The sequence below is a fragment of the Macaca thibetana genome, chromosome 8 (genome assembly GCF_024542745.1).
Source record: "Macaca thibetana thibetana isolate TM-01 chromosome 8, ASM2454274v1, whole genome shotgun sequence".
Taxonomy (NCBI): Eukaryota; Metazoa; Chordata; class Mammalia; order Primates; family Cercopithecidae; genus Macaca; species Macaca thibetana.
In genome coordinates, this window is record NC_065585.1 from 15,024,953 (window position 1) to 15,049,936 (window position 24,984).

At 43.3% G+C, this 24,984-nt stretch overlaps 1 protein-coding gene across 5 annotated transcripts in view; it reads left to right on the plus strand.

Annotated features, from left to right (window-relative positions):
- The window catches only part of ASAP1 (ArfGAP with SH3 domain, ankyrin repeat and PH domain 1), a 395,931-nt gene that overhangs the window by 344,038 nt on the left and 26,909 nt on the right, over nt 1-24,984 (plus strand). For 4 of the 5 annotated variants that reach the window (XM_050801573.1, XM_050801575.1, XM_050801574.1 and 1 more), the window contains 2 exons: nt 11,912-12,082; nt 23,981-24,050. In XM_050801573.1, the coding sequence (XP_050657530.1) occupies nt 11,912-12,082; nt 23,981-24,050 (241 nt within the window). The remainder of the gene's footprint in view (nt 1-11,911; nt 12,083-23,980; nt 24,051-24,984) is intronic. The other variant, XM_050801576.1, reaches the window with a different exon arrangement.

Sequence of the window (24,984 nt, forward strand, 5' to 3'; positions counted from 1 at the left end):
GTATAAGCATGCCAGGGCAAATTTTCAGGCTAAATTGTGGGAGCTAAGAACATAAAGTTCATTGATTTCTTTATTATGGCTAGTAGATATTTAAGAATGTTAGCACAGGTCTTTGAATAAATTTTGCTTCTAAGAGAAGTTACTATTTATTCCTAATTAGACAGGGAGGAAAGTCTTTGAAGAAGAACCTCTACTGTACTTTTTCAGTCGTATACTGAGTACCCAGAACGTGCCGGGCCCTGGCATGAGAGCTGTGGAGATAATACAGATCATGCCCTATGGAAGCACACAATCTGGAAAGGAAGAGAAATTGTAGCTGTAATGTATAGTAGAGAATATCTAGTGCCATTAAGCCCTGGAAGCTCGGAGATAGAGCAGGTGTTCCGTGGAAGAGGGGATGGATTAGAGAAGGATTCTGGATGAGGTTACATTTGAACTGACCCTTAAAAAATGAAGATGTATCCAAAATCTGTGGGATACAGTAAAAGCAATACTAAAAAGGAAGTTTATAGCAGTAAATGCCTACATGGAAAAAGAAAAACATCACTGGGTGTAGTGGCTTATGCCTGTAATCCCAGCACTTTGGGAGGCCGAGGCGGGTGGATCACCTGAGGGAGGTTGGGAATTCGAGACCAGCCTGGCCAACATGGTGAAACCCCGTCTCTACTAAAACTACAAAAATTAGCTGGGCGTGGTGGCACACGCCTGTAATCCCAGCTCCTTAGGAGGCTGAGGCAGAAGAATCACTTGAACCCGGGAGGCGGAGGTTGTAGTGAGCTGAGATCGTGTCACTGCACTCCAGCCTGGGTGACAAGAGCGAAACTCCCATCTCAAAAAAACAAAAAAATAAGAATGTCAAATAAACAGCCTAATGACGCACCTCAAGGAACTAGAAAAGCAAGGACAAACCAAATCCAAAATTAGTAAAAGGAAAGAAAAAAGATCAGAGCAGAAATAAATAAAGTTGCAACTGAAAAGACAATACAGAAAAGCAACAACTGTTGTGTTTTTTTGAAAAGATGAAAAAAATTGACAAGCCTTTAGCTAGAAAAGAAAAAAAAGAAGACCCAAATAAATAATATTAGAAATGAAAAAAGAGGCTGATAGCACAAAAATACAAAGGTCATTGTAGGAGACTATTATAAATAATGATAGGCCAGCAAATTAGGAAACCTAGAGGAAATGGACAAATTCCTGGAAACAACCACCAAGATTGAACCAGGAAGAAATAGAAAACCTGAACAGATTAATAATAAGTAACAACATGGAATCGGTAATAAAAAGCCTCCCAGCAAAGAAAACCCCAGGACCAGATGGCTTTATTACTTGAATTCTGCCAAATCTTTAAAATTTAAACAACTAGGCCGGATATGGTGGCTCATGCCTGTAATCCCAATGCTTTGGGAGACTGAGTCAGGAGGATCACTTGAGGCCAGGAGTTTGAGACCAGTCTGTGCAATGTGGTGAGACCCTGTCTCTACAAAAAATATAAATAAAAAATTAGTTGGGCATGGTGGCACCTACCTGTGATGCTAACTACACAGAAGACTGAAGCAAGATGATCACTTGAGCCCAGGAGGTCAAAGCTGCAGTAAGTCAAGATCACACCACTGCACTTCAGCCTGGGTGACAGAGCAAGACCCTGTCTCAATCAATCAATAAATAGTAAAGAAAAACTAGCACCAATTCTTAAACTATTCCAAAAAATTGAAGGCAAAGGAATTTTTTCCCAACTCATCCTATGAGGCCAGCATTGCCCTGATACCAAAACCAGACAAGGACACAACAAAGAAAACTACAGGCCAATATCCTTGTTGAACATAGATGCAAAAAATCCTAACCAAATACTAACAAACTGAATCCAACAACACATCAAAAGATAATACACCATGATAAAGTGTGATATATCCCAGGGATGCAAGGATGGTTCAACATCACTAATCAATAAATGTGACATACCACATCAACAGAATGAAGGACAAAAGCCATATGATGATCTAAATGGATGCAGAAAAAGTATTTGATAAAATTCAACATCCCTTCCTAATAAAAACCTTCAATAAATTAGGTATAGAAGGAACGTACCTCAAAATAATTAAAGGCCATATGTGACAGACTCACAGCTAAATCATCCTGAATAGGGGAAAGCTGAAAGCTTTTTCTCTAAGAACTGGAAGAAGACAAGGATGCCCACTTTCACCATTCCTGCTCAGATAGTACTGGAAGTAGTCCTAGCTAGAGCAGTCAGGCAAGAGAATGCAATAAAGGGCATCCAGACTGGAAAAGAGGAAGTCAGATTGTTCCTCTTTTCAGATGACATGATCTTCTATATAGAAAAACCTAAAGACGCCAACAAAAACACACTTAAAACTGATGAATAAATTCATTAAAGTGACAGGATACAAAATCAACATGCAAAAATCAGCAACGTTTCTATACACCAGTAACAAACTACCTTAAAAAGAAATCAACCAAAAGTCGGGTGTGATGGCTCACACCTATAATCCCAGCACTTTAGGAGGACGAGGTGGGTGCACTGCTTGAGCTTAGGAGTTTGAGACCAGCCTGGGCAACATGGTGAAACCCTATCACTACAAAAAAAAAAAAATAGAGATATATATATATACACACACACACACACACACACATATATATATACACACACACACAAAGAAATTAACCAGGTGTGGTGGCACATGCCTGTAGTCCCCAGCTAGTAGGGAGGCTGAAGTGAGAAGATCACTTGAGCACGGGAGACTGCAGTGAGCTGTGATCGCTGTAACTGCACTCCAGCCTGGGTGACAGAGAAAGACCCTGTCTCATTAAAAAAGAAAAAAAAAGAACGAAAAATTGAGAAAGCAATCCCTTTTACGATAGCTACCCCCCCAAAAAAACAAAAACCTAGGAATAAATCTAACCAAGGAGGTGAAAGAGCTCTTCAATGAAACCTTAAAAAACAGTGGTAAAAGAAATTGAAGGGGACAGTTAAAAATGGAAAGACATCATATGCTCATGATTGGAAGAATTAATGTAGTTAAAATGATCATACTACCCAGAGCAATCTACAGATTCGATACAGTCTCTTTCAAAATACTAATGATGTTCCTCATAGAAATAGAAAAAAAGCAATCCTAAAATTCATATGGAAGCACAAAAGACTTCATATAGCCAAAGTAATACTAAGCAAAAAGAAAAAAACTGGAGTCATTACACTATTGACTTCAAAATATACTACAAAGCTATAGTAACCAGAACAGCTTTGTATTGGTGTAAAAATAAACCCATAGACCAGTGGAAGAGAACATAGAACCCAGAAATAAATCCACATATTTATAGCCAACTGATTTTTGATAAAGGTGCAAAGAACATACATTGGGGAAAGGATCCTTCTTTAATTTGCTGAGAAAACTGGGTATCTATCAACTCAAAATGAAGTAAAGACTTAAACATAAGACCCAAAACTATAAAACTACTAGAAGACAACATAAGGGAAACACTTCAGGACATTAGTCTTGGCAAAAATTATATGTGTAACACATCAAAAGCACAGGCAACAAAAAAATAGGCAAAGCAGACTATATCAAACTAAAAAAGCTGCTGCACAGCAAAAGAAACAATCAGAGCAAAGAGACGACCTGTTGAATGCAGAAACTGTTTGCAAACTATTCATCTTACAAGGGACTTTTATATCCAGAATATACAAGGGACTCAATTCAGCAGCAAAATAATAATGATAATGTGATTTTAAAATGGGCAAAGGATCTGAATAGACATTTCTCAAAAGAAGAAGTAGAGGCCGGATGTGGTGGTTCATGCCTATAATCCCAGCACGTAGGGAGGCCGAGGCGGGTGGATCACCTGACGTCAGGGCTTTGAGACCAGCCTGGCCAACATGGTGAAACCCCATCTCTACTAAAAATACAAAATTAGCTGGGTGTGGTAGCATACACCTGTAATCCCAGTTACTCAGGAGGCTGAGGCAGCAGAATCGCCTGAACCCAGAGGCGGAGGTTGCAAGGAGCTGAGATCACGTCATTGCACTCCAGCCTGGGTAACAAGAGTGAAACTCTGTCTCAAAAAAAAAGAAAAAAAGAAAAGAAGATATATAAATGGCTAATAAGTATATGAAAAAATGCTCAACATCACTAATCATGAGAGAAATGTAAATCAAAACCACAATGAGATATTATCTATTTCCAGTTAAAATGGCTATCATCAAAAAGACAACAAATCCTGATGAGGATGCAGAGAAAGGGGAATTCTTATATACTGTTGGTTGGAACGTAAATTAGTACTAATGAAAAACCATATGGAGGTTTCTCACAAAACTAAAAATAACACTATCATACTACTGAGCAATTCTGCTACTGGATAGTTATCCAATGGAAAGGAAATCAGTGTCTTAAAGGGATACCTGCACCCCACGTTTACTGCAGTGCTATTTACAGCAGCCAAGATATGGAATCAGTCTAAATGTCAATCAACAGATGAATGGATGAAGAAAATGTGGTATATATATACATATGGAATATTATTCCCGTAAAAATGAATGAAATCCTGTAGGCTGGGCACAGTGGCTCACACCTGTAATCCCAGCAGTTTGGGAGGCTGAGGCGGATGGATCACCTGAGGTCAGGTTACGGTGAGCCAAGATCATGCCACTGCATTCCAGCCTGGATGACAGAGCAAGACTCTGTCTCCAAAAAAAAAAAAAAAGAAAAAAGAATGAAATCCTTTCATGTGCTGCAACATGTATGAGCCTGAAGGACATTATTTTAAGTGAAATAAGCCAGGCACAGAAAGATAAATACTGCATGTTCTCACTCATGTGGGAGCTAAAACAAAACAAAACAAAAAAGCTCAAGCCTGGACAACAGAGTGAGACCCCATCTCTACAAAAAGTTTTTCTTAAAAAATTAGCTGGGCCTGGCTGGGCGCAGTGGCTCACACCTGTAATCCCAGCACTTTGGGAGGCCGCAGCGGGTGGATCACGAGGTCAGGAGATCGAGACCATCCTGGCTAACATGGTGAAACCCCGTCTCTACTAAAAATACAAAAAAAATTAGCTGGAGGTGGTGGTGGGTGCCTGTATTCCCAGCCACTCAGGAGGCTGAGGCAGGAGAATGGTGTGAACCCAGGAGTCGGAGCTTGCAGTGAGCCGAGATGGTGCCACTGCACTCCAGCCTGGGCAACAGAGCGAGACTCAGTCCCCCCCCCCGCAAAAAAAAGAAAATTAGCTAGGCCTGGTGGCATGCACGTGTAGTCCCAGCTACTGGGCAGACTGAGGTAGGAGCATCACTTGAGCCCTGGAAGTTGAGGCTGCTGTGAACTGTGATCATACTACTGCATTCCAGCCTGGGCAACAGAGTGACACTCCGTCTCAAAAAAAAAAAAAAAAAAAGAGCTTATGTTAGTAGAGAGTGTAAGAGAGGTTATTAGAGTCTGGGAAGGGGTTGAGCAGAGGATGGGCCAGATTAATGGATACAAAATTACAGCTAGATGAGAAGGATAAGTTCCTGTGTTCTGTAACACTGTAGGGTGACTGTGGTTAACAGTAATTTAGTGTATATTTTCAAAAAGCTACAAGCGAGGATTTTTGAATGTTCACAACACAAAGAAATGATAAATCTTTGAGATGATGGATATTAGCTACCCTGATTTGATCATTACATGTTGTACACATGTATTGAAATATCACTATGTATCCTATAAATACGTACAGTTGTGTCAACTAAAAATTTTTTAGGCCTGACACGGTGACTCACACCTGTAATCACAGCACGTTGGGAGGCCCAGGCAGGCGGATCATGAGGTCAGGGGTTCGAGACCAGCCTGGCCAACATGGTGAAACCTTGTCTCTACTAAAAAAATACAAAAATTAGCTGGACGTGGTGGTGGGCGCCTGTAATCTCAGCTACTTGGGAGGCTGAGACAGGAGAATCACTTGAACCCGGGAGCTAGACATTGCAGTGAGCCAAGATCATGCCACTGCACTCCAGCCTGGGCAACAAAGAGCAAAACTTCATCTCAAAAAATAATAATAATAATTGTTTAAAGATGAGAATGTGGAAGTGAAGTGATAACCGGTTATGTCCCTGAAAGTTCTAGCCAGAAAGGATATGATGCCATTTAGAGGAAGGGAAGCAAGCTGTTGTCAAGGCTGAGAGTCTGGTCTTGCTTGAGTCAGACAGAACAGGGTTCTGCCTGAACATAGCTGCTCATTTGCTGTGACTCGCTAAGTTCCTAAACCCTCTGAGCCTTGGGTCTTTTTATCCTTCAGATGGATATAATGATGACAATAATGATATTGATATTTTACAATATAAATTTTAAATACTGTGTTTTAGCTCAAGCACATAATACTCAGTAAATGGTAGCTCCAGAAAATGCAAGATGAGGAGGAAGAGATTTGAAAAGCATGCTGATTATGATTTTAGGAATGAATTTTCATTTTTTACGGTATATATATTTAGGTATAGGTGAATGATTTCCAGGAGATTTTTTTCCGGGCTAAGTGGAGAGATTGCCTTGTTGTTGAGTACTGTTTGGGGAGATATTCTCAAACCACCTTCATAGTTTAAGAATGTATCGATTTCCCATAAGGGAGCTTCAGTGAGAAGAGAATGTCATTTCCTGGGAGAGTCTCAGGAGATAGCTGCCACCTTGTGAGAGACTAAATTGCTGGGCCCAGGAATGTGGGACAAGAGCTTTGGCCTGAAAACTGCCTGTGGGCCTGCCAGAGTGAGCATAGTCACTTCTGCAATGCACTGTCTGGGTGCACTTCCTGAACCCTGGCCGTATGCCGGGCACACTTCTGACATAGACCTCAGTCAGAGGCATCCCCGAGGCTGACATTGAGGTGCTCTGGCAGCACATCAGGTAGGTTCAGTGGCGACCACTTGAGTTGAAGGCACAGCAGAATGTCCAAATGGAGTGACCAAGAGGCTGTTGGAGATGTGGGAAGAGACCCAGGCATAGCCAGGGGTCAGGGCTGAGGATGCTGTCTGTGCGGGGAGGGCCGTTAACAAGGGAGGACGGTGAAGAACAGATCAGAAGACACATTTAGAAACTCCTAGAGAACAGGGCGGGTGAGGAGAGAAGCCACAGAACAGAGTGCCTTGAGGACAGGCCTGCGTCCAGAGCACAGCACCTGACACCCACGAGAGGACCCAGAAGTGCCTCAAGGATGAAGGGTGGTGAAAACAGGCACCAGTAGGTGTCCACAAAAGGACTTTTTTTTTTTCAAGGACTTTTTTTTTTTTTTTGAGATGAACTGTCGCTCTGTCGCCCAGGCTGGGGTGCAATGGCATGATCTTGGCTCACTGCAACCTCCACCTCCCAGGTTCAAGCGATTCTCCTGCCTCAGCCTCCCAAGTAGCTGGGATTACAGGTGTGTGCCACCGTGCCCAGCTAATTTTGTATTTTTTAGTGGAGACAGGATTTCATTATGTTGGCCAGGCTGGTCTCAAGCTCCTGGCCTCAAGTGATCCTCATGCCTCAGCCTCCCAAAGTGCTGGTATTGCAGATGTGAGCCACCATGCCCGGCCTCAAGGACTTTTTCTGATCATGGATTATTTAAAAATAAATATGTGGCTTGCCTTCTCACCCTACAGAACACTAGTCCTGTCATCCACCTCTGTTTAAGGGCGGGGAATGCTTTCTCATGGAAAATACATGCTCCTAGATGATTCAGCTTCTTTGAATGTGACAGCTGATGCTAAACTAACATGTAAACCCTCAGGAAGAATGAGGTGTACTCTGTCTCCTCTTAGAAGACCTTCTAATTATTTAACCTCATTTATTCATAGAAGCTTTGGAAGACTAGACCCATGTTTTTAAGAAGATATAGACAGTTATTTCACATGGTAGCCAATATTAGTGGCAAATGAGGTTTGGGGCACTTTCTTCTTAACTTCCACAGGCCTCTGGCAGAGTTCAGGAGAGAAAATTGCCTCTTAGTCACCTCTGCATCTCTGTCACCACTCACTAATCTTGCCTCCCCACCCTTTTTTGTGTTGCGTTTGATGCTGTGTTCCATTTTATTTTGTTTCCACTTTCTTTATCTTACCAGAATTGCTTTTTTCCTGACTGAAACAGTACTCAGATTTATTTTGCATAAAAGATCCCTTTTAATGCTGTGGGACTGGTTACTAATTTTGGAAGTCTTTCTGAGCTCTTTAAATCTTCAAACATTTTTTAAGTCTGCGTTTCTGGGGTTTTATATATAGTGTTTTTCAACCTTATTTTAACTCATGCCTTGCCAGCGAAGATTTTGTAGCATCTTCCTTTCTGTAGCTTCTACTACAAAACAGTAGATAGGTCTGTGTGTTTGTTTTCCAGGTGTAAGATTATAAAATTGAATATCCCTTTTCACACTTAACACTGTTCCTTCCTACTAATTCTCCCCACTTGTTTCTGATCAGTCACCCTAAGTGAAACGTACTGGCCTCCTTAAGAATTACTGGCCTGGCCAGGCACTATGGCTCACGCCTGTAATCCCAGTACTTCGGGAGTTGGAGGTGGGTGGATCACCTGAGGTCAGGAGTTCAAGACCAGCCTGGCCAACATGGTGAAACCTTGTCTTTTCAAAAAATACAAAAATTAGCCAGGCATGGTGGCACACACCTGTAGTCCCAGCTACTACTTGGGAGGCTGAGGCAGGAGAATCACTTGAACCCGGGATGGGGAGGTCACGGTGAGCCAAGATCACACCACTGCACTCCACCCTGGGTGACAGAGTGAAACTCCATCTCAAAAAATAAAAATAAAAAAATCACTGGCCTAAAAAGATGGAAGTAGTGGTTGAGTCATCTACACAAAACCAGAGAAAAGCCTAGCCCTAATAGAACTCTCCCAGTCTTGTGGGAGAGTCAGGTAACAAATAAGTAAACAAAGACTTAAATAATTAGAGATTATAATTAGCAATATGAAGGAAGTCAGAAGTATATAATGGCATAGGACGTACTAATTCCTTAATTTTTGAAATGATTCAGGAGGTTGGATTTTGCATGGTTTATGGTTACAGGATGCCTCTTTGGTCTAATCTCTCCTGGAGTCTCATACATATATAATGCAGTGTTGCTCAGAGACATGGCTCCAATAGCGTTTTGTCTTTGACAATTTTTGTTTCCTGGAAGGGAACTGCATCTGCTTCAGAAAGTCCCTAGATGGCGATAAAGATGAAATTGCTAGAGAACCTCACCATTGTCTATTATCTATTATCCATTTATTTCCAAAAGGAAAGTTACACTTCCTGATACTGAGCATTTGTTGTTGTTTTCCTCATGTGCCAAGCACAGGAAATGCTGCCCTGGCTTTCAGGAACCAGCAGCATCATTTGATGGGGTGAGTGCCTCGCCAGTCCTGGACACCTGCCTTATCCCAGCTCTGCCCCTCATGGCTTGTAACTTTAATCATGCCTCTGAGTTCTTGGCTGCAAAATTGGGGCAATACTGTCTGACCCACATACTTCACAGAGTTGGTATGAAAATCAAGAGGTACAACTATTAGTATCCATAAACATTTTTTTTTTAAATTTAGACTAGGTGTGGTGACTCACGCCTGTAATTCCAGCACTTTGGGAGGGTCACTTGAGCTCAGGAGTTCAAGGCCAGCCTGGACCACAGAGTGAGACTCTGTCTCTACAAAAGATTTAAAAATTTTTTTAAATTATCCAGATATTGTGATACACACCTGTAGTCCCAGCTACTGAGGAGGCTGAGGAGGGAAGATTGCTTGAGCCCAGGAGATCAGGGCTGCAGTGAGCTGTGATCGTGCCACTGCACTCCAAGCAGGATGACAAAGCAAAACCTTATCTCAAAAAAAAATTGCTTTAATGATAAACCTAGGAAAAAAGTCGAGAAATAGCATATATAAACACATTTTGAAAACTACAGAGCATTATGCAGATGCAAGGCCATAATAACAATCTTTGTATTGTTATAAAAGTAAAATAGTATCTGAAAGCTGCTGTGCCTGATACTCTAATTAAGTGTTGATTTGGGGCAAGCATCAGGCTTCCATTGTGTATCACATCAGTGAGACAAAGAAGCAAATTATATAGCCTGGCAATTTAAACCTAAAGCAGATGATAATTTTACTGAGATTAACAGTATTTACTTTCAGAACTAGCCTATCTTAGAGAAATGATGGTTTAAGTCAATATAGTAGGGACTAGTAGTTGACAGTGGGAAATACGAAAGCTTCCTTTATACCAAGGAAGGAGGCCAGCAGCTAATTAGATTTTTTTTTTTTTAATACAAAGAATGTATAAAGCTCTTTTGGAGCCCTTCTGGATTACTAGATATCTACTAATCTGTGTTAAACATTCAGTGTGACAGTCTTCTTAGCTTGTTTTTGTTTTTGTTTTTGTTTTTGTTTTTGTTTGAGACAGAGTCTCACTGCGATGCCCAGGCAGGAATGCAGTGGCATGATCTTGGCTCATTGCAACCTCCACTTCCTGGGTTCAAGCGATTCTCCTGCCTCAGCCTCCCGAGCAGCTGGGACTACAGGCGTGCGCCACCACACCTGGCTAATTTTTGTATTTTTAGTAGAGATGGAGTTTCACCATGTTGGCCAGGCTGGTCTTGAACTCCTGACCTCAAATGATCTGCCCACCTCAGCCTCTCAAAGTGCTGGAGTTACAGGTGTGAGCCACCGTGCCTGGTCCTAGCTTTTTTTTCTTAATGTTTGCAGAAGCAGTTTTGCCATGAACACAGTTAAACCATACACCTTAAATAAAGCAATAGTAGTGAAAGTGCCCAGCATAGAATACCTGGCACACACCAACCACTTCATTGTCACTTTGAATAAAGAAAATTAAGATCAAATACACTACTCCCTTAACAGCTTTTAAAAACAAACCCCATTTTTGTGTGTATGTGGAATATTACTATCATTTCTGCTGTCTTGTCTTTAGCTCTGGAGAAAGTTGAGTCTTTTTTTTTAGTTTATAAAAATCAGTGTCTAATTTATATAAATGTTGTTCAGGCTTCCAATATAACAGATGGTTTGGTTTCTAGAGCAAAGGGTTTTTGGAGTTCTCTTTTTTCCAGGTAACGCTTTACGTCCAGTTCTTTCTTCATTATTTAGAAAAGCCTTTTTTTTCTTTTAAAGAAAAACTTAAGGCAGTTTGCTGACTAAAAGAAAAAGTTGTAGGGAGAAAAATTCTATTATATGAACCATTTCATGTATTTCATGTTTCAGCTTGTGGCCCAGTGAAGGCTTAGCCTGTACCCTGTTCTTTCTCTGTTGATTTTGCTGGTAGTGATGTGTGATTTCTCCCTCAGTAGATTTTGTGATGATTCTAAGGAGTTATTGTTTTAAGATGTGCGTGTGTGTTTATTTTTCCCATTGTACCTAAATGATCTAAACCCAGTAGCATTGTGTTGACTGGCATTTTGTTCCTTAAAGCACACACTCCTCTTACCTTTGTTGTAAATTTTTCTCTCTGTTGCCTAGGCTGGAGTGCAGTGGCACAATCATAGCTCGGTGTATCCTCGAACTCCTGACTTCAAGTGATCCTCCTACCTCAGTCTCCCAAGTAGCTGAGACTACAAGCACACACCACCAGGCCCGGCTAATTTTTTTAATTTTTGTAGAGACGGAGTCTTGCTATGTTACCCAGGCTGGTCTCAAACTCTTGGCCTCAAGCAATCCTCCCACCTCAGCTTTCTACAGTACTGGGATTACAGGCATGAGCCATTGCACCTGGCCATTTTTTTTTTTTAACCAAATTTTTAAAACCCTATTTGTGAGTTATTAGATTGATGGACTTAGCCATATCCATCCTTTTGCTTTTGTCTTTGTGTATCATACCACATTTTGATGTGTGGAAGTGATTGCATACTGGCTGTTTTGTATCTGTGAGACTGGGATTAATCTTCCTGCCCCCATTCAATTTCCTTTCTAGGTCCAACTGGCCCACCTTCAACACTCCCTCTAAGCACCCAGACCTCTAGTGGCAGCTCCACCCTATCCAAGAAGAGGCCTCCTCCCCCACCACCCGGACACAAGAGAACCCTATCCGACCCTCCCAGCCCACTACCTCACGGGCCCCCAAACAAAGGCGCAGTTCCTTGGGGTAAGTTATCCTAAAGTCAGGGCCAAAGCTGCTGGGGCCAGGCAGCATGTGGGGTTCCACTGGGCAGTGGCCCATTAAGCACATACATGCTGGGTGCTGACTCGGGTATATATGACATGATTCTACCTGTCTCTTAAGGCAAAGTAACATTTTGAAAACTATTTAGGCCAATAAAAGCTAAAAGGTGCTGAGCACTTCCTAAATCTTACTCAATTATAATAGCAACTCTGTGAGGTAGGTATTATTAGTCTCTTTTATATATAAGGAAACAGAGGCTCAGAAAAGCAAAGTAATCCATTTTCCTCACAACAGCCGGAATGGTTTTCTTATATAATATAAATCAGATCATCGTCACTCTTCTCCTTAACACCCTTATAAGATTTCCTCCTGAGCTTCAGATAAATGCAAGCTCCCTATACCAAGGCCCACAGGGCCCTGCACGATCGGACTCTTATCTCCCAGACCCTCTCCTGCCACTCTGTCTTGAGGGCTGGCTGCCTTTCACTTCTTGGATACACCATCCGCTGCCTCCTGAGGGCCCTCCCACTCCCTGGAACTCTGTCATGCTTTCTGAACAGCTGCCTCCCTTTCATCCTTGAGTTCTCAGCTGACATGTCTGTCTCCCTGACCCTCCTCTCCAACGCAGCTCCCTCCCTACCTGTTTTCTCCCAAACACCTTATCACAGAATGTAAGCTGCCCCACTAAAATGTAAGCTCCATGAGAGCCAGAACCTTGTCTGTCTTGTTCTCACCTGTGTTTACTGGAACCGTGCCTGACACACAGTGAATATTCAGTAATCACTTGAGAATGAATAAATTTGCCCAGAGTCAGCTTGTTAATCACTTCAGTGACATTGATTGCACATGACAAATTCCCATCTACAAGGGACATAATTTCCATCTTTACTACTGGCCTGCTAGCGACTTAGGGGTCACGCCATCACCAAACAGGGTCTTGGCCCATGACAGACAGACACAGAAGCTTTGCTGAATAAATATGTTAGTTTGTGTGTCTCACCTCTTCCTGCTGTGGAGTTTCATTGTTCTTCATAATTTTTGTGTTTCGAGTTTTGGGGGAAAGTTACATTGTCTGGTTGCTGATTGTCACCTGTTCACCATCTGGTCCAGACACCCTGGGTTATGTGTGTGGCAAGCATGTGTCTGCATTTAGCCGTTCATTCTCTGAGTCTGTTTGCTTACTTGAGGCACTTGCTATGCCCCTTGCTTGGGCCTTCTCAGTCCATATGCTCATGGAGCTCATGGTCTAATGCAGTACACATGTGGGTAAATCATTAGAGCACATGTTCTTTACTATCAGGATAGACGTGTTGTCTAAACACTGGAAATGCTGGAAAACTGAGTGTCAGACTTTGGAGGAAAGCCAGGGAAGGTTTAGAGAGGAGGAGACATTGGAGTTTGGTGTTAATGAATTAGTTCCCACAAGCCAGGCAAGAACAATTGAGGTATGTTAGCACGTGTGTACATAAAGACTAAGGATGTCCTTGACATTTTCAGAGGCTGCTGTGTAAGGCCTTCAGGATCCCCAGATTTCGTCAAAAAGGCCTTTCCCCCAAATAACATTCCATGAAAGTCACAAGTTTCACATGCAGATTTTCATATCACAAATTAACCTCCTTTCCAATTTTCTCTAAATTTTAATCCTCTTGTTTAAGTGGTTTTATTTCTTGTAAGCTTTAAAGTGCCTTTTTTCACGTTGTATAGACTCAAACATTCGTCAAATAAATGTACCAAATTTCTGCTTTCCGGCTTGAAAATCATCACTTTTTTAGATTTTCACATCACTCAAGAGCAAGACTAGCAGCTGGCCGCTTTTCCCCCCATTGTTGGTGGGTCAGGGAGCATTTTTTATTAAACAAAATTTACTTTGTAAGCATGCCTGACAGTGAGCTGGGGGCATTAGAACCTTTTCCAGATGAGGACGCTGTTCTGTCTGTCAGTTTGTCACCAGCTCAGAGCCTCTCACCTACAACCAGCCTTGAAGGACAAAAATCATCATCTGTCCTCAGCCACAGTGACAGTTTGCCACGTGGCATGGACTTTTGATTTTTGAAATCAAAATTTTAAATTTAAAAAACAATTTAATTTTTATTTTAAATTTTGATTTTAGAAAGCATATGTTGGTGTACATGCATGTATGTGAGATATACTATCTACAGACGCAGGTCAGTAATGGGCATGTATGGGTACGTTCATACACAGCTGGACTTCTCCTTAGAAAGGTTATAGTTGCTCTGATCCTGGTGCTTACAGTCTGCGTTGTATTATTACTGCTTGGTTTTATCCCTCCCCGCCTCCTGCTGACATTGTATTCTAGAAGCCAAAGGCAGGGCCCGACGGGTCATCAGCAAGGCATTTAGGGGATCAGCCTCCTAGACAACCTTCCTCTCTGATGCCTGCAGCTTCCCTCTGTGGCTGCACCTTTCTAGCGCTCTTATGTTCCCCTAAACCTCCCATCTCTTCTCAGCCCGTGAGGATCAGGGCCTTTGAACTGTGAGAGATCAGGACTGGGGGGTAGACACCAAGCATGAGCAGGTAGTGAAAGAACAGACCCTTAGCTCTCACCAGGCCTTCCTTCTCCACCCCCAAAGCTGAACATGCCCACCATCTTGAGGTACACCACATTCCCCGAAGTTCTATTTTTTTCTCTCAGATCTGAGCCTCACAGTATGCCCTCAACCTAGAATCTTCTTCCCTCTACTTCTTTATGTTAATGTTTAGTCATCTTTCAAGACCTGCTCTCCTGGGATCTACTTAAAAGGCCTTCCACAGTCCAATAAAACTCCCCACTCCCACCCTTTGCCCCCACTGGTGTAGTGGGTATCACAGTGGCTGTTTCCTTGCCTGTCTTTTCCAGTACATGAACTCCTTCTGAGGGCGTGTGCTGCTTCTCTCAGCAAAGTGCTCTAAGGTGGACTCAAGCGTCATGCTCTCTGGATTCTCATTCCATCTCTACTACTCAATAGCCTTGTGATTTTCAGCAAGTATCTTTGAATTTTTCAGTGCCAAAGCTTCTCTAACCATAATATGGGGCTAGTAATAGTGTCTGTATTGCATGTGGAGTTATCATGAAGATTAAATGAGAAGAACACATGAAAAACAACCAAAACATAGGCAGCACCCAATAAATGTTAGCTACTGTTACCATTATTCTCAGCCTAGCATTTTGCTGGATAGCTGGAGAAACCTGCATTAGTTTCCTGAGGCTCCTGTAACACATACCGCAAACTGGATGTTGTAAAATAACAAATTTATTCTCTCAGTATTAGAAGCTAGAGGTCCAAAATCCAGCAGGGTTTTGCTCCTTCCAGAGGCCCTGTGGGAAGAATCTGTTCCTTGCCTCTCTCAGCTTCTGGTGACTCCAGGTGTTCCGTGGAGTGGTGCAGCCCCTGCCTTCATAGTCATCTCCCCACTGCCGCTGCCTCTCTGTGTTCTCAGAACTGCCTTTGCCTCTCTCTCATAAATGTACATGTGATCGTATTCAGGACCCACCTGAATTTTCTGTGATAATCTCCTTGTCTCGGGAGGCCGAGGTGAGCGGATCACTTGAGGTCTGGAGTTCAAGACCAGCCTGATCAACATGGAGAAACCCCATCTCTACTAAAAATACAAAATTAGCTGGGCGTGGTGGCACACGCCTGTAATCCCAGCTACTCGGGAGGTTAAGACAGGAGAAACGCTTGAACCCAGGAGGCAGAGGTTGTGGTGAGCCAAGATCGCACCATTGCACTCCAGCCTGGGCAACAAGAGTAAATCAACTCCATCTCAAAAAAAAAAAGATAATCTCCTTGTCTCCCTTTTTCCTAGTCAGGTGACATTTACAAATTCCAGAGATCAGGATTCGGTATCTTTGGGTGGCCATTTTTCAGCTTACCACAGCTTGTCCTCTGACCCCCAAAGAGTCACATCCAACCCACATGCAAAATATGTTCACCCATACCAACAACCTCAAAAGTCTCAAATCCCTGTCTTGGCCATTGTTTTTTCTAGTTTTCTCTGAAGACTAGAAAAAGCTGTCATGTAACTGCCAGATGTACTCCTCTCCCCACTGTGCCCAGGATTTCTTCCTCCAGATTCACAGGGGAGATTTGGGGGTTATAGTTATTGTCAGCAGCTCTCCATTCTGTAGATCAATGGGTTCATGCTGATCGCTTGCCTAACATTAAATACAGAATCAAACTTGTAAACTAGGCAAGACTCGAGGCCTCCTGTCCCAATCTGTTGTAGGCCACCTGTTCACACCACCACTCTGTTGTACCCACTAGTCTCACTAGCCATCCATACAGCAGCACTAGCATCACTCCCATGACCTCTGCCTGCTTCACAGCAGCCTCTTTCCTCAGCCAGGAGGAGGTTTCTACCTGTCAAGTTCTCTCTCTTGGTTTTTTGAGTTTTGTTGTTGTTGTTGTTGTTGTTACCCAGGCTGGAATGCGGTGGTGCAGTCCCAGCTCACTGCAACCTCCACCTCATGGGTTCAAGCAATTCTCCTGCTTCAGTCTCCCAAATAGCTGGGATTGCAGGCACCTGCCACCACGTCCAGCTAATTTTTGTATTTTTAGTAGAGATGGGATTTCACCATGTTGGCCAGGCTGGTCTTGAACTCCTGACCTCAAGTGATCCACCCATCTCGACCTCTCAAAGTGCTGGGATTATAGTTTTGAGCCACTGAACTCGGCCCACCTGTCAAGTCTGAAGCCTGTACCCTTGGTTGGTTCCCCGCTATTTGTGTTTCCGGTCTCGGGGCACCTCTGACATTCAGCTTCTTTGCAGAGTAGCCATGACTGACAGGTCTTGGCTCCGCTGATGATCACACTTTCTATGCTGATGATTAGCCCCACCCAATCCTCCATGTTGACCTTTAAGAAGGAGGTAGAAGGTGGTTTAAGAAGGAAATAGATCTTGCATTTGGCCTTGGAAGATGAGTGGAATAGGCAGGAGGAAATAAGCAAGGCAGCTGATGTTGAGACTTTTGTGAGACCGAGGACCAGAGATTGTAACCTTTAATGCATCTACTTCACAGAAGGCCACACTTCCTTCATTACAAAGAGTCTATCTTTCCCCCTCTCAAATTCCATTTCATGCCTTCATAAACTCCTTTTTCTTTGTGTTTGAGACAGGGTCTTGTTCTGTCACCCAGGCTGGAGTGCAGTGGCATGATCATAGCTCACTGCAGCCTCCACCTCACAGGCTCAAGCTATCTTCCCACCTCGGTCTCCTGAGTAGCTGGGAGTACAGGTGTGCACCACCACGCCCAGCTAATTTTTGTATTTTTTGTGGAGACGGGGTTTCACCATGTTTCCCAGGCTGGTCTCAAACTCCTGAGTTATGTGATCTACCTGCCTTGGCCTCCCAAACCGGAGACTACCAGCATAAGCCACCACACCCAGCCCATAAATTCTTAATACAGGTTTATGGCTTGTAAGACAAAAGAAAATGACAATTCTTCATTATTTTAGAATCTTTGGATAAAACACTGCATACGTAATATTTTATAAGACCATCACTTGTAAGCGCCTCACAGAGTGCTAGGCATTGTGTTGAGCACTTCGCATGTGTTAACATACCTCAGTCTTAACCATAGTTACACAGAGAGAAAATGCTATTATCTGAACTTCAGGGCGCAGAAAGGTTAAGTGATTTACACTCTTTCTCACAGCTAGTACCTGGGGGCCAGGATTCACCTGCAGCCTGTGTGGCTAAGAGCCGGCCCTCCTCACCCTCCCCACGCACCACTCTGTGCTCGCAAAATGCAGGCCCACCATCCCTTTCTCCTCACAGCAATGGTTTCTGTGCCCATGAAACTGAGGTGTGGAGAAGGCGATCAACTTAGCATGGTTCACCTGGCAAGCAGCACAAGCTCTGCTAGCTGTGCCTCCTCATCCATCTGCAGCATGGCACTCTGGTATGCCATTCCCATGCTGTCCAGGCAGGGAGGGCCACCCCAGGCTTTTTCCCTGCCAGAACCACAACATCCACAATGCCCAAAATAGCCCCAGCATTACATTACTGAAGTCCTGCTTCTGTGATGAATCCAGCCATCTGTCTCAGGAGACTTCTAACGCAGGCTTTTGATAGCAAAACAAATAGTCCTGTGGACAGATTTGGGGTTTGTAGGGACTTCATGATTTTTGAAGTTGCATTTCATTGAACCTCTTTTTTCTTTTTCTTTTTCTTTTTTTTTTTTTTAAGACAGCATCTTGTTCTGTTGCTTCAGCTAGAGTATAGTGGCACAATCACGGCTCATTGTAGCGTCAACCTCCGGGGCCCAAGTGATCCTCCCATCTCAGCCTCCCAAGTAACTTGGGACTCTAGGAGCATCACACTATACTCAGCTAGTTTTTAATTTTTGTAGAGACAAGGTCTTACTATGTTGCCCAGACTGGTCTCGAACTCCTGGGCTTAAGTGATCCTCCTGCCTTGGCCTCCCAAAGTGCTGGGATTACAGGTGTCAGCCTCCTCACCTAGCCTTCCTCTTTTTTTTATAACCTACTTTATAACAGACTAACACATATTTTAACACAATTTAAATAATAAGAAATGAGGACGAAGAGAGAATAAGGGTAGCAGAGTAAGGTGAATTCCAGGAGTGTGATTTCTCCACAAAGTGAGTAATAAAAAGTCACATACAGTGTGTGGAAGTAAGCCATGGATTTGACCCTAAGATTCTTACAGGCAAGAGCAAAGAAAGAAATACAACTAATTGTTAGGTTCATGATAGCCTGAAGACTAACGCTATTCTCACACTTGAGACTCTTGTAATTAACACCTGAGAGCAATTTCCCCCCTCCCCCTGGCCCTCCATCCTTTGGCATTTAGAGAAGTGTCTGCAGTGCACGTGGGAAACCATAACATGCACTGAAAGAACATTCCAGAAGCCCAAGTTCTGATCCAGGTTCTACCAGTCCTTGACAAAGTGACCTCTGGGAATCACTTACATTCCTCATCTTTGGTCACTGGGAGTTAGAATTGTATTTTTATTTAATATAGAGCAAATAATGGATGGAAAACTATGCCAAAAATTGGTTTACTGCTTATATTGCAGGCCTGGGACTTCCAGCTAAAAAAGCTCAATATTTGAAATGTCTGAGACATGGATATTTACTTTTTTTTTTTTTTTTTTTTTTTGCTTTTTTGGTTTTTGCTTTTTTGGTTTTTCTTCTTGTTTGTTTTATTACATATCTACTTTTTGGAAGTGGGACTGTCATTGTCCCAGTTACTGATGAGGAAATTAGGCACAGAGAAGTCAAATGGCTTGCATAAGATCGCAAATCCAGGAACTGCAGAACTGAGATTTGAACCCATTTCCAACTCCAAGGCCTGTATAGTAATTCACTATTCCAGAATACTCCTGTAACAACCAGGCCATTCGCTGCCCCCTCTCTTTCCACAAACTGTTCTTCTGTAGCTTCGAAGCTATAGTAGGTGACCAGGAGTCTTGGCCACACTTTCTTCCATTGCCTGTTCAGGATGTATCTCCAGGTCTCTCTTAAACACATCTGTATGATACACTAAGATCATTTTCCAGATTGCACAGAGAGAAAAAAGGGATTGAGTTGCTTCCATATTTTTGCTCCTCATTGTTCTCTTTTCAGTACTATTTTATTTTCAGAATGTTTTCTAAGCCATACTTTTCTTCTCAAGCGCAGCAGGTAGCCTTTGCATAGCTATGAGAGTGACAGGATTCTTGTCAACCAGACGCTGGCAGGGACTGTTGACTGCTCTGTGCCAGACATTGTGTTAAAAAGTGGTGTTATCGGCCAGGCGCGGTGGCTCACCCCTGTAATCCCAGTACTTTGAGAGACTGAGGCAGGTGGATCACTTGAGGTCAGGAGTTCAAGACCAGCCTGGCCAACATAGCGAAACCCCGCCTCTACTAAAAATACAAAAATTAGCCAGATGTGGTGGCACATGCTTATAATCCCAGCTACTTGGGAGGCTGAGGCAGGAGAATCAGTGAACCCAGGAGGCAGAGGTTGCGGTGAGCTGAGATCGCGCGCCATTGCACTGCAGTCTGGGCAATAAGAGCAAAACTCCGTCTCAGACAAACAACAAAAAAAGTGGTGTTACAAAGACATAGAAAGCAGGGTCCATTCTTTGAAGTGACCACTCACTGAGTTATATTAGCATCATTTCTGTTTCATGCCATTGAAGAGCTGTGAATAATATTACCTTGTGTCAGGCTTCCTGTGGTCTAGCACTGTGTCCCATACTTCATAGTTTATTTCCTTTAATACTCATATCCATCTAGTGTAGTAGGTACCATGGTTGTTCCCAGTTTATGTATGAGGGAATTGAGGTTTAGCAGAATAAGAAGTCACCCAAACTCATACCCACTGGTCAGCAGTACAGCTAGAATTCAAAGCCACACTTGTCTAGGTCCAAAATCTGCACCCCTAATTAACCACTATTGGTAAGAAGCTGGTTACAAGGGTTGGTCAAGTCAGCTATGGAAAAATTCCCAGAAAGTGACTCTAAAGGTGTTCTTTGAAAGTTGTGTAGGAATTCACCAAAACTGGAAGGAGACAGGCCTTCCTTGCAGGGGAAAGGAACATAAGGGGCAAAGTGACAGAGACATAAAAACTCACACCATCTTTGGAAAATGGAGACTCATTTTGAGAAGCCAAAGAGTAAGGTTAAATGAGGACTCTGGACATTTGGGCCTGTGCGCATTAGGCAGCAGCCCCTGACGTGATGACTCATCTGTGCGACAGCAGAGTGAATGACCACAGCAGAGCCAGAGGGCCTCTGCAGCCCTGTTGGTCTCAAATTTACTCATGTATAGCTCATGCAGCCTGCATTAGTAATCACTTGTTTGGAATGTTTTCTACCTGGAAAGGGAATTAGTGGATGCAACAGTTCGTTCCCCAAACATAAAATTGACCTTGACGTTTTGATTGTTACAGCTCATTTAAATGGGAAAGTGTAAGATTTGATATCTAGCCCTGAAGACTCAGCATTGAGCACAGTGCTAGAAAGAAATGCCTACCAGGCCAGGTGCAGTGGCTCACACCTGTAATCCCAGCACTTCGGGAGGCAAAGACAGGAGGATCACTTGAGTCCAAGTATTTGAGACCAGCCTGGGAAATACAATGAGACCTTGTCTCTACAAAAAAAAAAAAATTAAAATTAACCAGGCGTGGTGGTGCATGCCTGTAGTCCTAGCTACTTGGGAGGCTGAGGCGGGAAGATCGGTTGAGCCCAGGAGTTTAAGGCTGCAGTGAGCTATGATTATGCCACTGCACTCCCACCTGGGCAACAGAGCAAGACCTTGTCTCTTTTAAAAAAAAAAAAAAAAAAAAAAAAAAAAAAAAGGCCATGTGTGGTGGCTCACACCTGTAATCCTAACACTTTGGGAGGCCAAGGCGGGAGGATCAGTTGGTCTCAGGAGTCCAAAACCAGCCTGGGCAACTTAGAACTTAGTGAGACCCCATCTTGAAAAAATAAATAAATAAAAAATAAAGAAGAAAATAAATGCCTACCTTAAAGAACATCACAGCTCAGAGGATTTTATAAGAGTTACCAAAGAAGTCCTTAAATATTAAGTTATATGGGCTCATGGACATATACTGATGGTTAGTTTAATTAAAATTAAATAAAACTAAATGTGAAAGCCTTTGGTTCTTCTGGTAATGCCAGTTTATCTCATTTCTTCTTGTATCAATATCATAGAATTACAGCACATTCTGTCCAGGAGGTAAGCCAGCCTCTCCATCTTCAGTAGGTGCAGTCGGACCAGGAGGCGATAGGTGCTAGAGTGTGGTGATTCACAGTAGAGACCCTGGAAGAGGGCTGCTGGCTTTCCATTCCAGCTTTGACCCTTACCAGTGACCTAACCTTGGGCAATTGACTTTACTTCTCTGTGTGCTTCTTCATATATAAAATGAGGGGTGATTATACTATTTACCTCATAAGCATAATTACTGTGAGTATGTAGCACAGTACCTTGCTCACAGTAAGTGCTCAGTAAATGATCATTGCTGTTAATGTTACTATCAGGGCGTCTTGATGGATAATGAAGAGCACATTGATTTGTGGTCAGGACTCCCAGGTACACCACTTCCCCATGGGACCTGCAGCCATTTATTCATTTAGTCTCATTTCCTTATCTTTGGAAAAGGAGTAATGATGGCAGCCTCATGCTGTGAGGAAGGAAGGCTAGATGAATATAAAAGCATGTGGGCAATCGGGCAGTGCTGTTGAGCAGATTCATGGTGTAGTGAGGATCAGTTAGGTTTTTTTCAGTCCTGCCCTCTTCATCTGCCCTCCTGTTGCTCACCCTCCTCAGCCAGCCCATTCCCAGTGCCACCTAGGCAGTATTATAGTCTTCTAGGCAGAGGAGGAGAGGAGGCTGCTGAAGGAAGAGAGCAAGAGTTTCCAGAGCAGTCACAGGAAGAAAGGGCAAGGAAATGAACTAGAACCGCAGAGACAGGGTGCCCATGCAGGGTCCCAGGGAACCCTCCTGGGTGCCGGCAGCTTGGGGCTCCACAACTGCGCTGCACTCCTCCCACCACGAAATGAATCATAGAAGAGCCCTCATTTATTGTCTTGTCACCCTCTCCTGGACATAGCACACTTACCTCCACCTGTGTGCCTCTGGTTTTGCTGCTCACCCACTAGAAAGTTCTTCACCTGTCCAGATGCTGTGTCTTCCCCAGACAGCATTCCCTACTCCCTCTCCCCCGTTCCTGCCAGCAGTCAGAGTTTAGAAAGTATTTTCTCCTCAATTGACAGCAACTGATGTTCATCTCATTACACATTGTTAGTATATTTCCTATGTGTAAATCTCACAGGCCAGAGCATAAGCTCTGTGAGAGCAGTGACATTTTATTTGTTTTTGTGCCTTCTGCTTCACATTTATGCCTTGCACATAGTAAATGCTTAATACATCTTAATACTTGGCCGGGTGTGGTGGCTCACGCCTGTAATCCCAGCACTTTGGGAGGCCGAGGCAAGTGGATCACTTGAGGCCAGGAGTTTGAGACCAGCCTGGCCAAGATGGTGAAACCCCGTTTCTACTAAAAATACAAAAATTAGCTGGGCATGGTGGTGTACGCCTGTAGTCCCAGCTACTCAGGAGGCTGAGGCAGGAGAATCGCTTGAACCTGGGAGGCAGACGCTGCGGTGAGCTGAGATTGCACCATTACACTCCAGTCTAGGCAACAGAGCGAGACTCCATCTCAAAAAGAAAAAAAAAAAAAAGGTTAATATTTGAATGAATGCCCTGTAGTCCCAGTTACTTGGGATGCTGGGCAGGAAGAACACTTGAATCCAGGAGTTCAAGGCTACAGTGACCCCTGATTGTATCACTGCACTCCAGCCTGGGTGACAGAGTAAGACCCTGTCTCGGGGAAGGGGGGAAGGGGAAAGAGGAAAAGAGAATGAATGATGAGTCAGTAAGTGCCTGAGGGCTTGGGCCAGCAGATGATCCCTTATCCACCACCCTGCTAATGGTGTTCACACACACACTCCACTTGTAAGTTGTGTGTTTCTTCTGAGTCTGGATACTAGGGGGTAGTCTCCTAGCATGTGGACCTCTTGGTGAACCTGAAATGTATTCTTCTTTCTCTACCCTCAAACTAAGGACAGGATCCTGAGCCAGTGGGAGCATCACCAAGTTTCTATGCTGTTTGAGGTCTTGCCACAGAGCAGCTGCTCACCTCTTTGATACACTCCTTTACCAGAAATAAAAAACCGCAAAGCCCAAAACAGTGCTCAATTTTGTTTTGGTCTTATGCCAGAAATGCATACTGTTTTGGCTTGGGTCTTTTAAATGCCATTCTGGAACTTGAGCAATGCCTGTCTATAGGCCAAACCCATATATTCTCTTACTGCATTTCCCCATCTAAAGACATACCTTTTCACATTAAATTTTCCTTGTAGGTAACGATGGGGGTCCATCCTCTTCAAGTAAGACCACAAACAAGTTTGAGGGACTATCCCAGCAGTCAAGGTAAGCCATCTCAGTGCTTCCTTTCCCCTGTTGGATCCATTGATGCAATGGACAGAATTCTAGAAATGAGTTTTCATGGATTTCCCAGCGCTGCTCAAAGCTGTGGTCAGCCAAGTGGGGCTGGCCACGATGAGAAACCAGACATTCACTCTTGGTTTGCGTGAACATCTTGTGGCTGGACTGGACACAGGTCTGCAGACCATTCTCTAAGCAACACCACTGTCTACCCAGTTCACAGACAGGAGCTAACCTCACTTCCCGGTGGTCACAGGGTTGTGCAATGGTCTTGAACAAAATTCCTGTCAGAATGAGTTTTTATTTTTGATATTTTAATCAAGTAACTTTGTTACTTTCCCTCTTGACTCTTTTTGCAGATTTGGAAATGAAAAGATAATCCTTAGGGAAATCTGATTGCCCAGAGATTTTCAAACATAAAAATATCACTCTTTCAAGTTCTGTTTCTAAGATTTTTTTTTTTTAGGCTCGGCTGACAGCAATGTTCTTTTCTTCCCTTTTTTCACTGAAATTGTATACTTGAGGAGATCTCTTATGGGCAGTTTTTATCCAGCCTTACCCTAAAGTGTTTTCTCTGGAGGTGCCATCCAAGAAAAGGATAGAGAGCCACTTCCAGACCCCAACTTCAGGGAAAAAGAGTCAGCTCTTTTCCAGAGTTTCTGAAAGGTGAAAAAACAAAATCTCTCTTTTTTTTGAGATAGGGCCTTGCTCTGTCACCCAGACTGGCGTGCAGTGGTATGAGCACAGCTCACTGTAACCTCAACCTCCTGGGCTCAAGAGATCGTCCTGCCTCAGCCTCCCGAGTAGCTGGAACCAGAGGCATGCAACACCATACTCAGCTGATTTCTTTTAATTTTTTTGTAGAGACGAGGTCTCAGCATGTTGCCCAAGCTGGTCTTGAACTTCTGGGCTCAAGCAG